Genomic DNA, 14,089 nt, shown 5'->3' on the forward strand with positions numbered 1-14,089 from the left:
TGCTCCGTCAGTGAAAAAGATCACAAGCGCGTAGTTAAGCAGTTTAGACGTGATCCGAGAAGTTCGGTCCGGGATGTCGCCAATAAGATGAATTTGTCAAGTTCATTCGTCCAGCGGACCAAGCAGCGGGAGGGCCTGCGTACATCCAAGGTTTAGAAGGCTCCTAACCGCGACGAAAGGCAAACCATGGTGGGGAAAACGCGAGCCTGGAAGCTGTACACCGAAATGCTGACGAAGCCGCATTGCCTGGTAATGGACGACGAAACCTACGTCAAAGCGGACTTTCGTCAGCTGCCGGGCCTGTTGTTCTTCTCCGCAGAGGACAAATTCAGCGTTCCGGAAGAGATTCGCAAGCAGAAACTTTCCAAGTTTGCCAAAAAGTACATGGTGTGGCAAGCGATCTGCTCTTGCGGAAAGCGGAGCGCCCCCTTCGTGATGACCGGCACGGTAAACGGGCAGGTTTACCTTAAGGAGTGCCTACAGAAGCGCTTACTACCACTATTGAAGCAGCACGAGGGCCCGACCATCTTCTGGCCGGATCTCGCTTCGTGCCACTATTTAAAGGACGTGTTGGAGTGGTACGAAGCCAACGGGGTCACCTTCGTGTCAAAGGAAATGAACCCGCCCAACGCGCCGGAGCTTCGCCCAATAGAGAAATATTGGGCGATTATGAAGCAGGCCCTCCGGAAGAACCCAAAAGTTGTCAAATCGGAGGCGGACTTCAAGAGAAAATGGATTTCTGTTCAAAAAAAAACTACAACCTGACGTTGTACAGAACCTTATGGACGGGGTAAAGAGGAAGGTGCGAGCATACGGGCTCGAAGTATGAATAAAAAGAGAATGCCAAAAGTTGTTTAATAGTTTTTATTTTACTGTCTAAAATTTTCAAAAGGATCGGTCTACTGGGCGAATTTCTACAGCGTTTTTTCCGTGATGCAATTTGATGTGACACACCCTTTAGAGAATAATTTACCTCCCAAGCACTAATATCGCCCCTAGAAGTCGACACTGTACATTTGTCTTCGTAAATATGAACAAATCAGACTAGTTAACGCATACCAACAAACCGCCTCATTCGTGAACCCGTTTTATTTTTCATTACAGAATCAGAGTGGAACTAATTCAGTTTCAAAAACGAATTCGCTATTAGGAAGCAAATGTCGATAACTGGATTTCCTTCCTGGTTCAACTACCGAATGGTTACTGTACATAAATCGAGTCGATGAGAATGCAACTGTCATACTTTTTCGAGTTGTTTGTTAGCTTGTTGCATATCTTCAGGGAATTATTTTGTGTTTGTCTGCGTCTCTGATATTTCAATTACATTTCAGCAACGCTTAAATATATGCAATTTGCAACACATGAAGTTCGAGCTCGGTAAGAGATCAGGACTTATTCCTGTATAAACTTCACGGTGAAAACGAAATCAAATGTATCTGCTATGACAATGGTGTCGATCTGGATACGAAATTAGTTTTTAACAAGACATATTACACTATCAGATTAACCGGCCCAAAGGCATTTTCAAATTGCTAAAATTTGAAAAATATATATATATATATGGCGTCATTTATTTAATTGAAGCATGTTTTTCTTTCCCGTGAATCCGTTCAGAATTATGCAATCAACTACAATTTCATCAAAGTATCAATATCAGTCTTGAATTTAGTTGCTAGGAATTTTCTTCGTAAAAAACAAATATGCAGAATGCTCTAGAAGAAACTTTATTGCAGTTAGAAAACGATTTATCTCGTTTACACCCTATTCATCAAGTTCTCTCTCACACACACATCGCTTTGCGATACACATCTTATAACTAAAATTAAACTAAAAAATCCTCCAAATAAAGCTCATCTTCAATCATCTTTGTCCGCCTCGTCGTCGCCACTATCGCCTCCCGTATTTGCCTGGGCTGCCACAGTAGAATTGTAGTGCTCTCCCAGGCGGTACATGTGCCGGTGATAGGTCAGCACAAGTTTCCTGCCCATGTCTTCACCGGCACCGTGGATTGGCGATGTCCCGCTGGCCTGGATGATCTCTATCGGGCATTTCAATCTGCTGGAGAGTGCCTTTATCTCTATCTCACCGCCCCACGCTTTGGTATTGCGCACCTGGAAGCAGTACTTATTGAATTCGTCCTCACCCAGAATATCCCCCGTTTCGGGGTTGCTCATGTAGAAGATCAAGGTATCCTTATTGTCCTCGATGTAATCGGCCGCCAGTTGTCTGAGGTCAGCGGTGTCATACTGGAAAATGCTCAGCCGGCCAAGCTGGTGTTTGATCGCATTGTACAAACAATCTCCATCGGCAGGAACGTTGAAGCTGGCAAGGCCTCGTGCCGCAAGAATCTCGGCAATCTTCTTATCCTCAGCAATTCGAGGCGAATTTTTGTTGCACGATTCTTCGGCTTTGATTTGTGCCTCTCGTTCTTTCTGTTCCTGAAGTTTCTTCTCCCGTCTTCGTTGGGCTTTGGAAACTTTGAACTGCTTTCCCGTTTCATCGTCATCCGCTGTGTTTTGCTCTGTATTGAGTGCAACACTTGGAGATTCGTTAGGAAGCTCGTCTGCCTTCAGCTCTTCGGCATGTCGCGCTTCCAGCTCCGCCTCCAGTCGCACAATCTCGTCCTGCATTTCCTTTCGTTTCTTTTTGTCCACTTTGGCTTTTTTCATTGCCTGTATTTTTGCTAGCAGCTCCTTCTTCTCTTTGCGATGGCGGTCGGAAATGCTTTCTTCCTCCCGTTCATCAGCCGGGAAATTTTCCGTAGCATCGCCACTCATACTGAGATTGAGTCAGTATGATCTGGAGACAATGAAAATAATGTTTGACCGATCATGGTATAGCAAAATCGACAAATTATACCTGAACAATTTTTTCTTTGACTATTTTGATGTTTCTCTAAGAATTCAATGTTGGTATTGATCCGATGACAGCAGTGATTTCGGACCGGCTTGTTGCCCTGTGGTTTTCAAGCGCTATGGAGAGATGCATACAGCAGTGAGCGAGTGAGCTGTTTTTGCACACTGAGCATAGTTTGTACAAAATGGACAAATTGATGGCGATTAGAATCAAAACGAAACACGTCTCGTTTTTGTACTTTTAGTGTTTTTTTGAGTTGAGTTCAATAATACGCTTCTATTTCTGCCGAACACATCGATTAGCAGTAAATCGTCAATTAACGAATCTACGCAAAACTGCATTAGCTCATGCATCATCTACATTAAAGTTTGAAACCGCAAAAGTGATTATGTTTGCATTTGTACGCGTTTAAACGTGGTGTCGTCAAATTAGTGAGTGTGTAATTAACGAATCCACGGTAGATTTTCAACCAGATGGCGCAGCAAGTAACGTGATTATGTTTAGTTTTTTTTCTGGTTTGAAATTCGCTAATTTTTTAAGAAAAATCGACGATTAACGAATCTACGCAAAGCTGCATTAGCTCACGCAACACCTACATTAGAGTTCATAACCGCAAAAGTGATTATGTTCGCATTTATACGCGTTTAAAAGCGAGATTCGGTCATGATTATTTTCATTAATTTCTATTTAAATTCATTTTATTCATTGAATGTCGTCAGTAAATGGCAAGAAAGTTAGGTCTTTGTATATTTAAAATCGTTTCATCGTTTCATTGGACCAAAGTCATAGATAATCTTCGAAATTTTAAAGGATGATAATGCATAAAGGTTATGGGTATTAATTTCCGGACATTTTTCAGAAGCTAATGCCGATGCAATCGAAATCGTATTAAGCAGATTAATATCAGTGATTATGCAGAGGATTCCGTTCGACCGATACCCGAACATATGCAACCCACCGTTTGCCTAGTGAAAAATGTAAACTGCAACACTTATACTAAGCTATTCTTTATATGTTATGAGTAAAACAATGTAAAATGATGATTTTCTAACCTTTTCAGCCTTATCAGCAAAAAAATCAAGCGAATTTCAAATCAAAAAACCAAACATCATTTTACTCGATTGCATATGATATTTTGATTCTTAGTGAATTCTTTGCTTATTAAGATTCGTACCACTTACTCTTACTTGATAAGTATTCAAACTATTTCAATATATCCACAAAATTCTCATTATTGCAGGAGCAAATCATTATTAGAAAAAAAACTTGATACTCTATTTGAAAATATTCATTCTAAACCGAACATTTAACCATCGTTCATTATTTTTATATGTAAAAATGTGTTTATTTTTTTTCCTAAAATGTAATTCTTTATTTGATCAATGTACACATGCAGTCTAATTCAGCCTCACAAATATCAAATATTAGATAATAAAAGCCAAATATCCAGAGAGCAATTCTCTCGTTGAGAAAAAAAAATTACTTTTTTTACTCTTTACTTTTTCTTACAGACAGGGATCTTGAGTAACTTTTGAAAAGGTCCTAAGTAACAAATGTAAACATATCGAATTCATGGATGCACACTATTAGTTTTTAATCATCACCTTTTAATCACCGATACAAAAAATGTCCAACGTAAAGATTCCGATTTTAAGCATACGACTGTTACTTCGGACCTAAGTGGTGCGGACTCAATCCACTTCATTTTCAAGCAAATTCATGCATGTTTTCAAGCGATTTCTTGCAATAAATTCTCAGACCACCAGAGATGCCAGATTTACAAATATGTTTGTAAATTTACAGACATATCTGTAAAACACTTTTTATTTTTGTTGCAGACTTTTTGGATATAACAATATTTCACAGGTTTTTGAAAAATAAGAGGCTCTATTCATCACATCAAAGATATTTGACTCACCGTATGACATTTGTCCATAGTTTTAATACAGAAAAGTTATTATATTTAGTTACTCAACCTGCGGCCCGGCAGACTTTCTGGTTGGCTCATCTGGTGTGTATGAAGTTTGGAACTTATACACATAAGTACTTTTGCCCTGACATCATTGCAGACGAAAGAGAGGATACGAATATTGCGTACCGTTATCTATTACTCAAAGGAGTACCGCATTGATTCGTGAAAAGGTTTACCAGACATCAAGCTACGTTTAGGAAAAGCATAAACTGTTACTTGGTTGAGTGAAAAATAAGATTAGCATGGTTTCTTGCTGTGGTGGCTAATAGCAGACAAACGACCACAAAGAGTTAAATTGAAGCCAATAAGTAAAATTTGAAAAAATATCACACTTGCGGGAAGATTGGATTCTAGTTGCATAGGTCCAGTTTAGTCACATAGGAATATTGATCGAAGACTTGAAACATGTTAAATTTACAAAATTATAACTTAAAAATGATAATTATAGCATCTCTGATATCGAGATATGTTAGGTAAATATTCCTCAGCTTTCCATAAAAAATGTAAAAAACCGAGAAAACTATGAAAAACTAACTCAATCAATAATTACAAAAACAAAAATTCTATTTTTCGCAAAAGTAATATTTTTTCAAAGAAAAATAACTCGTAAGTTTCAATTTGATTCGATTAAGTGGTTCGAAAGTTATGAATTTTTTGAAAAAGTCGTTTTTGGGAAAGAGTAGAAAAAATGGTTTTTGGACCACCCTAAAATGGAAACGGGCACCCTAATGAAAAAATAAAAATATACGGGTCTAATGTTTTGCGATAAAGAACAAAATGACGAAAATCTGAGAACCACTATATCGGTTTGGCATGGAATGGCTGTATATATATACAAAATACAATCTTACGTGCATCGCGATGTACAAAGTATTAATGAATGTGTAAAAATTAACGTTCAAAGACATTTCTATAGATCTACACACTTTTACAGGCTTTTCCACAGTTTTAACAGACATTCACATGTTATTACAGACTTTTTTTTAAAAATCATTTGGCATCACTTCGTTCCACTTTTTATCGAATATTTTCAAATCGCAGGAGTAAACATTTACGTGACTCTGACTTCGCTTGTTTTTATTCCGTTCAGGAAAACGTTATGTCAAAGAAAGGGGACATTAAAAATGCGTTGCTCAGTGAGAGGCTGAGATGCTCTTTCAGAGATGCAAAGGTTAATCAAATAATTTACAAGAAAATATAGTTCGTTCATTTTATAATTTTAATTGTTTTTGCCCTTGATAACAATACCCTTTTTATAGTGTTAACTAGCTAACCCGGCAAACTTCGTCCCGCCCATTTACTTGATTAATTCTCGAGTAATGCAGAAATTTGTGTTTTATTTGTATGGCAGCCACCCCTAAGAGAGGGGGAGGGGTATCTAACCACCATAGAAACATTTATTGCACCCTAAAACTTTCACATGCCAACTTTGGTTTCGTTTGCTTGGTTAATTTCCGAGTAATGCAGAAATTTGTGTTTCATTTGTATGGCAGCCCCCCCTTAGAGAGGGGGGAGGGGTCTCAAAATATCACGAAAACCTTCCCCGGCCCCAAAAACCCCTACATACCAATTTTCATGTCGATCGGTTCAGTAGTTTCCGAGTCTATAAGAATCAGACAGACAGACAGACATCACTCCATTTTTATATATATATATAGATAGATTATCATAAAAAAAATAACACTCCTGATCGTTGGATCTCTTTTGACATTTCAATTGGATCTTTTTTGACAGCCATTTTGATTCAGTCCGCACTACCTAGCTTCGGACGCAACTTTCCTCCGACGCTCGAAATGACTGAAGTAACAAAGCAATCAAAACGACACAAAATTGTACTTCGGCCATTTAAAGTTTTTGTTTCTTTCGAGTGTTCTCATCGCTTTTAGCGCAATTCAACGAGTGTTGAGAATAATACACTGTCTTTAGCACGAAGTGCAGGTGTTTGGATTGTTGTTCAGTATTTATTTTCATACTCTTATGATGCAACATAATTTGTCGAATGTACAAACGCGGTCAGTCAAAACAACCAATGTACCATTTTTTGTTCTGAGGCAACAACTTCAAACTTAAATCACGGAACAACAGTTACGATTGGTTTCTCAGAGTTATTTTTGACTGTTAGAAGTTAAAGTGGTGATAAAGATCTATCCCTTTTAGAAAAATTCGCGGAACAATGTTCCGATCTTCAACTTCGTTTTTCTCGAGTTAACGTAAATGTTACATAGGACCTTTTCAAAAGTTACGCGAGAAATCATTCTAATTTTCTATTGAACGCCCGGTATCCGGCCTCGAAGCTTGCCGGATATCCGGTATCCGGCCAAACTACTATCCAGTTCATCACCAATACTTATAATCCTGATCGGCGACACAAATCAAACCCCGTTGGGCTCTACAGTATCTTGTCAAGATGTTGAAGTCTGCGTCTCATTAGAGCTCCTTAATAAATTTGCAGATATATTTCTTATTAACCCTTTCTAAGGCCGTGCCATCTATATTGCCACCCACAAAAGTATTTTTTTCGCTGCATTTGGAATATTATTTCAATATTTTGCTTAACCAAATACTTCTGAAGGTACCTGGCAACACTGCAATTTTCTTTAGGGATGCTTAAAATGTATGATGCTTGTTGGAAAGGTTTTTTTTTGCGCGCTATAATATAGTCCTTGACAGTGTTTTGTTTGGTTAAGTCGTTCGTGAGTTATAGTGTCGCAAATATGGAGCAAAATAAAGAGAAAATCCGACATATTATACAGTACTACTATGACAAAGGCAAAAATGCATCTCAAGCTGCCAATAAAATTTGTGCAGTTTATGGACCCGATACAGTTTCCATTTCCACCGCACAACGATGGTTTCAACGTTTTCGTTCTGGTGTAGAGGTCGTCGAAGATGCGCCACGCTCCGGAAGGCCTGTCGTCGAAAATTGCGACAAAATCGCTGAATTAGCCGAGAAAGACCGGCATAGTAGCAGCCGTAGCATCGGCCAAGAGCTGGGGATAAGTCATCAAACCGTTATTAATCATTTGAAGAAGCTTGGATTCACAAAGAAGCTCGATGTATGGGTGCCACACACGTTGACGCAAAAAACATCTTTGACGCGGATGGTGACTGGCGATGAAAAGTGGGTCACTTACGACAACGTGAAGCGCAAACGGCCGTGGTCGAAGCCCGCTGAAGCGGCTCAGACGGTGGCCAAGCCCTCATTAACGGCCAGGAAGGTTCTGCTGTGTGTTTGGTGGGATTGTCAAGGAATAATCTATTATGAGCTGCTTCCCTATGGCCAAACGCTCAATTCGGACCTGTACTGCCAACAACTGGACCGCTTGAAGGTAGCACTCATGAAGAAGAGGCCATCTTTGATAAACAGAGGCCGCATTGTCTTCCATCAGGACAACGCCAGGCCACACACTTCTTTGGTGACGCGCTAGAAGCTCCGGGAGATCGGATGGGAGGTTCTTTTGCATCCGCCGTATAGTCCGGACCTTGCACCAAGTGACTACCACCTGTTTTTGTCCATGGCGAACGAGCTAGGTAGTCAGAAGTTAGCCACAAAAGAGGCCTGTGAAAATTGGCTATCCGAGTTTTTTGCCAATAAGGAAGCGAGCTTCTATAACAGGGGTATTATGAAGTTGGCATCTCGTTGGGAACAAGTCATCGAACAAAACGGCGCCTATTTGACTTAAAACAGATGATTGTAACTAATTTTATGAACAAATGAAAATTCAAAAAAAATACCGCAGGACTTTTTTGACAGCCTAATATTTTCCTTCGTTTATCGTATTGTTTTCACATATTCACGTTGGCCGAGCCATTTTGGTTGAATGTAATACTTTTCCGTTTACTGTTTTTGATAGCATAGGCAGCCGTGGCAGTGTTCCGAGCTTTGCAATACAATTTTCCTAACCAATGTTAAAGTTGCTAAAACTTACATTGTAGACCCATTAAACGTAAAAATAATAATTGTATTGATATCAACACAATTTTATTTTATTAATTTTCATGACATGAAACGTTATGACTCAGGAAAAACATTTTATTGGACGGTTTTCATAACTGTGATGTTGTCTGGCATCAGTGTCGAAAAAGTAACGATGTTTTCACCAGTACAAACAAAACCATTGCGGAAAATTGAAAAATGAAAAGTTACTTTCAGAGCACTAGCTCGAGTTTTACGACGTTTTCCACTATACATTGCGACGGCAGATAAAAATTTAATATTTGGTGAGTAATCGATTAGATTTTGGTTAATATTAATTGGTGGGAAGTGTGTACAAGCGATCATTTTCTTCATACTGTTTCGCAAAATTATTGATTTTCGGGCGAGGGTAAGGGAGGGAGATGAAAGAAATGAGCGCCATTGTGGCAGCCATTTGTGGCTATCTTCCACCTTCACCTTAATTCCGCTTCGGTTTGAAGTTTTGTTTCTTCCATATACATTTCATATTGAATGCATGACAGCGCCCTTGCTTGGTTTACCAATCCGAATATAATAAGCCTACTATTCCATCTCATTGCATTCAACTGGACTGCAAGAATTTGTTCTCTGAACAATGAAAAAAGTGTACCGTTATGTTAGACAACTGTTTGTTTATTTCTTCGGAAATTTCCGAAACACAATAAGCGCTACTGTTTATTTAGGACTGCGTGTTCGTTTCTGAAAAAATACATACTTTTTGTGAAGATTTTCTAAACAAGCATCTCATAGGCCCCATGAAAGAAAACTGTCTTTTTAATTTGAACTCATATTTGCCTTTTCCGACCATTTGACTATCGATTGTATTAGTAATACATACACGTGTTACACTATTCAGCTAATGGTAATAGTAACGAAACTGCAGGTGACCTTCAATACAAGAAACCCCGATTTATAATACCAAACAAATTCAACGTCAATGTGTTACCAACGAATCAATCCTCCATTGTTACCGTCCTCTGTCTGTTCGATCGTGTGTTGAAGGACGATTTTCCGATCGTCTGCTGGTGGTTGCCATTGACGGGAGACATCTCAAGCTTGGAACCGACCGACTGCTCCGAGAGGGCCGACTCGATCGAATTTCTCGAGCCGGATGAGCTCTTCCGGTGGCGAACCGGTTTCGTGTTACCCGAGCACTTGATCACGAAACGCATCTCGTCGAGCAGTTCGTCGCGGAAGGGAACCTGGAAGAGTTGGTGCAACGCAATAAATTGAATTTCAGTTCAGCGATTGTTGCGTGTAGCTCGCTCGATTCGATTAAAATATGAACGCAAGAAAGCACCGACTACTGTTAAAATATTTCAGATCTGACCACTGGGAGCGCTACAGTGAAATGAGCAGTGCGTTCAGATTTTAAGTAAATCGAGCTTCAGAAAGGTGCAATGCTGTGTCTCATTACAACACTGAAAGTTCAAGCGGCATATAACAATTAAGCTTCTGATGGAATTTTTGCAGCCATACTTACCCGTTCAGCCGACGCAGTACTCGAGAGGTATCTGGAGAGTCATCCAGGGCCAAGCAATGGAAGGTGCACGTTTATTAGTCATAGGATGAGTTCTATCGTTAGTTGCGTGTTTTACCTTTTGAGATCGTTAGTACATGAAGTGGACAATCGGCTATGTTACGAAAGGTTACAACCCGAAATTACCTTGTACCGTCGAGCTCGTTTCATGACGTTACACAGCAGATCGCAGCAACCGATCGCACTGGCCATGGTACAACCCACGCACATCACGAAGAACACACCGCCCACGTTGTCCATCCCGAGCTCTTCGGCTCCATCGTCGGCCGAACCTTGCTGCAAGAGATAATCTTGTTAGCGAAGGGTTAGTGTCATGTTCCGGAGAGCGGAAAGGGACCATCGCCGGGGTTTCAAAGCCTACTATTGCTACTGAACAAGGACATGTTGAGGGGAGATGTTTGAATCAATTCGGGGTTCCAAGCTTGACTACTGAAGATGGTGCGGTTTCTAAACAGTTGATTGAACCTCCATACGAGAAGGGCAGAGGATATCCCGTTTGCTTGGAAAACGGGGACAGGAAATTATTGTGCATGACATAGACAGCGCGGGGACAGTTGATGACTCCACAGAAGCAAAGGGCACAGCTTCTATTCTATTGACCGTGAAAAAACACTATAAACGATGCCGATGGTCGAACCTTGAACTCTCGCGAGCGGCTATGCACGTCACAGAGCAACTCGCAGAAACTTATGAACAGCGCTACAACGCAGCCCACGATCAGCAAAACGAACACTCCTCCTACGTTAGCAAGTTCCAGTGCAAGAGCTCCACTTTCCTCCAATGCATTCTAGGTTACCGCATTGTTCGTTTGGTGGAAAAATATTTGAAATATTTGGGTCAAAGAAACTTCATTGTGTGTGACTCGTGAATATGCGGAACGAACACTTACCGAACACGCTCCACCGCCTCGTTTTTCCTTCCACCATTTACGTTTCAGTGAGGTTAGGACACCTTGTTCTTGCAGTCGCAAGACCGCCTCACTCAAGGCGCTGCGATACGGTGAGTCTAAAAGCAGATTACAAGTATCAACAGACTCCAACCTCTCACAATTGAACGTGTTACATACTTTTCCGCATCGCAATTCCGTACCCCTTGTCATCTAGCAATCCACCAATTTGTGTCACATCGCACTCCCGCTCAATGATATACTCGATCGAGGTTGACTCCATCAAGAACGCATAGTTCTCCGTCTTCACGCGATTCAACCCCGCCGGGTTGGACGAAGTCAGCAGATCCGGATTGTCGATCATGTATTTGTACATTTTCTGGTACGTCTTGTACTCGGCATCTTTGAAGAAGTTGTAGGTACTGCCCTCTCGCTTCGCACCGTACTTGATGGTGCCACTCGCGGCCGCCAGATCTTCCGCATTGCTGATCGGCGAATGAACCTGCTCGACGGTCAAGAAGGCCGCCAGGTTGGCAGTGTAGGACGATACCATGATCAACGTGAAGAACCACCAAATTGAGGCTACGGTACGGGTCGAGCAGGCTCTGAAATTCAATCGAAACATAAGTGTGCGGTGTCCTAGCGAAGATCTTACAACTCACTTGGGAGCAATTTCGGAGCCCTGCTGCAGCAGGGCACCAATGGTGAACCACATCGAATTGCTGAAGCTAAACTGATTCTCGAGCTCCTCGGGCTCCTCAATACACGGATATGGATTGTCCCACTCCTTGGGTGAGAGGCGACCCAGAATGAAGAATGACATCGAGACCATCATGTAGGCGCCTCCCAGATACAGCCAAACTTGTTTCGAGAATGGAGACATGAAGGAGAACAGCGATGGGGGTTCCTTCGTTGGCTTGCGATAGAGGATGGAGATTCCTGAAAATAAAAACCATATTCTAAAATCCACCAAAACACCCCAATAAACAGAATCGCACCAAGATTCATGAATGGCATTGTAAAATCCACAGCACTTTCCCGTTCGGAAGTGATGGTCAAATCGGTTATAGCCAAATCAGCGCGCCAATCCAGCAATTCCTGCACCATCCCGTTCCATTTTCCCGTTTCCCGGTTCAACGAACCGTACATTCCGTCCTCTTGCAGCACAAAGGTATAGTTGAACCCAAGCATCAGCGAAAGTTCGTTGATGAGATCGATGCCAAAACCCTCGAACCGTTCGTTGCCGGATAACTTGGTGGGCGAGTCTTTCAACATTCCGTACGGAGGAGACTGAAACGAAAAAGAACGCAACCATTATTCCGTAGTCCGATCCGCATCCTCAAATCATACTCACAAGAGCGGTGAGCACGATGAACGTTCTGTTCTGCAGAGTGCCATCGTCAAAGGCTAGCGCCGTATGCTCCTTCTTCCGGGTGAAATTCAGTCCTTCCGTCGAATTCCAGACACCCACTTTCTCCAACCCCGCCGGGCCAAGTTCCGTAATATCCAGCAAAAAATCCGTCCGATAACCTTCATGGTCAAACTTGACCATCCGAGTCAGCCCGTGAACGGTTGATGTTTTCATGTAGTTGATAACACTGTAACCACTCTTCCAGGTGGTTTCATCTTCGCACTTCAACGAGACCGGTTCCAGCAGATGGGGAGGATCGATCCCGATCAGATAGCGCAGTCCTTCGGCGAACAGTAGAACCGAATCGTAGATAAGCGCCGTTTCCACCCGCATAGTCGCCGGATTCAAACCCTCCTTCAGATCCAGGGTTTTGGAAATTTGCGACGCGTTCAGGAACTCTGTGACCTGATGTATCTTCTCCTCGTCCGGGTCGATCAAACGAACGCCGGTGATGTTCGTTCCACTGTATTGGTACGGCTCCAGATCTATGGTGTGCAGATCAAGCGAGGTGATGATGATCTGATGGTGATCGGTCATCAAGCCGACCTGCTGCGCTTGCTTCAGCACCTCCGGCATGGCTTCGATGGAGCAGGCGAGGATGATGCGCTTATCGTCGGATTGTTTGACCCGCCTCAACACCGGTCGATAGTTGCCGTTCAGTCCTAGATCCAGCTGGCGTACGGTGACGGTGTACCCCTTGGGATCGTACATTTTCAGTAGGTCCGAGATGCTCGGCAACCACGGTCCGGACTCGTAGATGATTGTGAAGTCCTCCCACTCGAAGGCCACCACCAAATCGAGGAAGACACGGCCCAAAACGTGCGGATGGGGATAGATGTTCAGCGTTGGTACCCTGGTGTGGGGATCCCAGCGGGTTTCGATGTGGGGCATTTCCTTCTCATCGCAAATGCTCTGTACGTGGACGGCTGCCTTGGGAGAACTCGGGCCGAAGATGGCTGCCACACCAGTCTGGGGGGAATGCAAGATAGTATTAGAACGGTCTGAATTGTTCATCAAGTTCTGATTTCGGCAAAATCCTTTTATCATGATTGGTAGTTATAAAATTGATTTATGATTTTATATCACTTCTCGACCTGTACTTCATACATAAGTTTAAGAGAGGTTTTCTAATGGCTTTATCTGACATATTTAGAGATACTATTCTTTCAGTTTCTCTTCAATTCCTTTTTATTTTTCTCTTAAACCTTTGCTATATTTCAGACACTTAAAAACCATAGACTAATCTTCAGTTTATGCTCATGTTGGAAAAAAGCCCGATTCAATTTAAATTTGGGCGCACTGTTGATTTTCTTGCAACGATCCAAGTAGTCGGCCCTAGAATGTTTTGGCAGCAGATTGCTTGGAACGCGAAGCTTTCGCAGTGGTTGGTCGTAACGGTTAGAAACCGAAATAAGAAATCAATTCTGGACTCGTGGACAGACAGTTTGCAAAAAAAGTTATTGTTCTGG

General features: G+C 41.9%; 2 protein-coding genes across 7 annotated transcripts in view; both read right to left on the reverse strand.

Annotated features, from left to right (window-relative positions):
- Positions 1 to 1,713: 1,713 nt before the first annotated feature.
- LOC129761728 (deubiquitinase OTUD6B) lies at positions 1,714 to 2,970 on the reverse strand. Its single transcript, XM_055759470.1, has 2 exons — positions 2,860 to 2,970; positions 1,714 to 2,799 (listed from the first exon to the last, which is right to left on the reverse strand). Exon 2 carries the CDS (start codon positions 2,775 to 2,777, stop codon positions 1,857 to 1,859), a length of 921 nt encoding a protein of 306 aa, XP_055615445.1. The 5' UTR covers positions 2,778 to 2,799; positions 2,860 to 2,970; the 3' UTR covers positions 1,714 to 1,856.
- A 6,425-nt stretch (positions 2,971 to 9,395) lies between these two features.
- Positions 9,396 to 14,089, reverse strand: part of LOC129761727 (glutamate receptor ionotropic, kainate 2) — a 51,805-nt gene continuing 47,111 nt past the window's right edge. The window contains exons 3-11 of one of the 6 annotated variants that reach the window (XM_055759466.1): positions 12,564 to 13,589; positions 12,208 to 12,499; positions 11,872 to 12,148; positions 11,390 to 11,814; positions 11,213 to 11,328; positions 10,961 to 11,110; positions 10,450 to 10,599; positions 9,734 to 9,985; positions 9,396 to 9,671 (exon numbers count right to left, since the gene is read on the reverse strand). In XM_055759466.1, the coding sequence (XP_055615441.1) occupies positions 9,737 to 9,985; positions 10,450 to 10,599; positions 10,961 to 11,110; positions 11,213 to 11,328; positions 11,390 to 11,814; positions 11,872 to 12,148; positions 12,208 to 12,499; positions 12,564 to 13,589 (2,685 nt within the window). In that variant the 3' untranslated portion in view covers positions 9,396 to 9,671; positions 9,734 to 9,736. Of the gene's footprint in view, positions 9,672 to 9,729; positions 9,986 to 10,266; positions 10,600 to 10,960; positions 11,111 to 11,212; positions 11,329 to 11,389; positions 11,815 to 11,871; positions 12,149 to 12,207; positions 12,500 to 12,563; positions 13,590 to 14,089 lie in introns of those variants that run through there. The other 5 variants (XM_055759465.1, XM_055759467.1, XR_008740461.1 and 2 more) reach the window with 5 other exon arrangements.

Source organism: Toxorhynchites rutilus, chromosome 1 (assembly GCF_029784135.1).
Source record: "Toxorhynchites rutilus septentrionalis strain SRP chromosome 1, ASM2978413v1, whole genome shotgun sequence".
In the NCBI taxonomy this organism is placed as follows: Eukaryota; Metazoa; Arthropoda; class Insecta; order Diptera; family Culicidae; genus Toxorhynchites; species Toxorhynchites rutilus.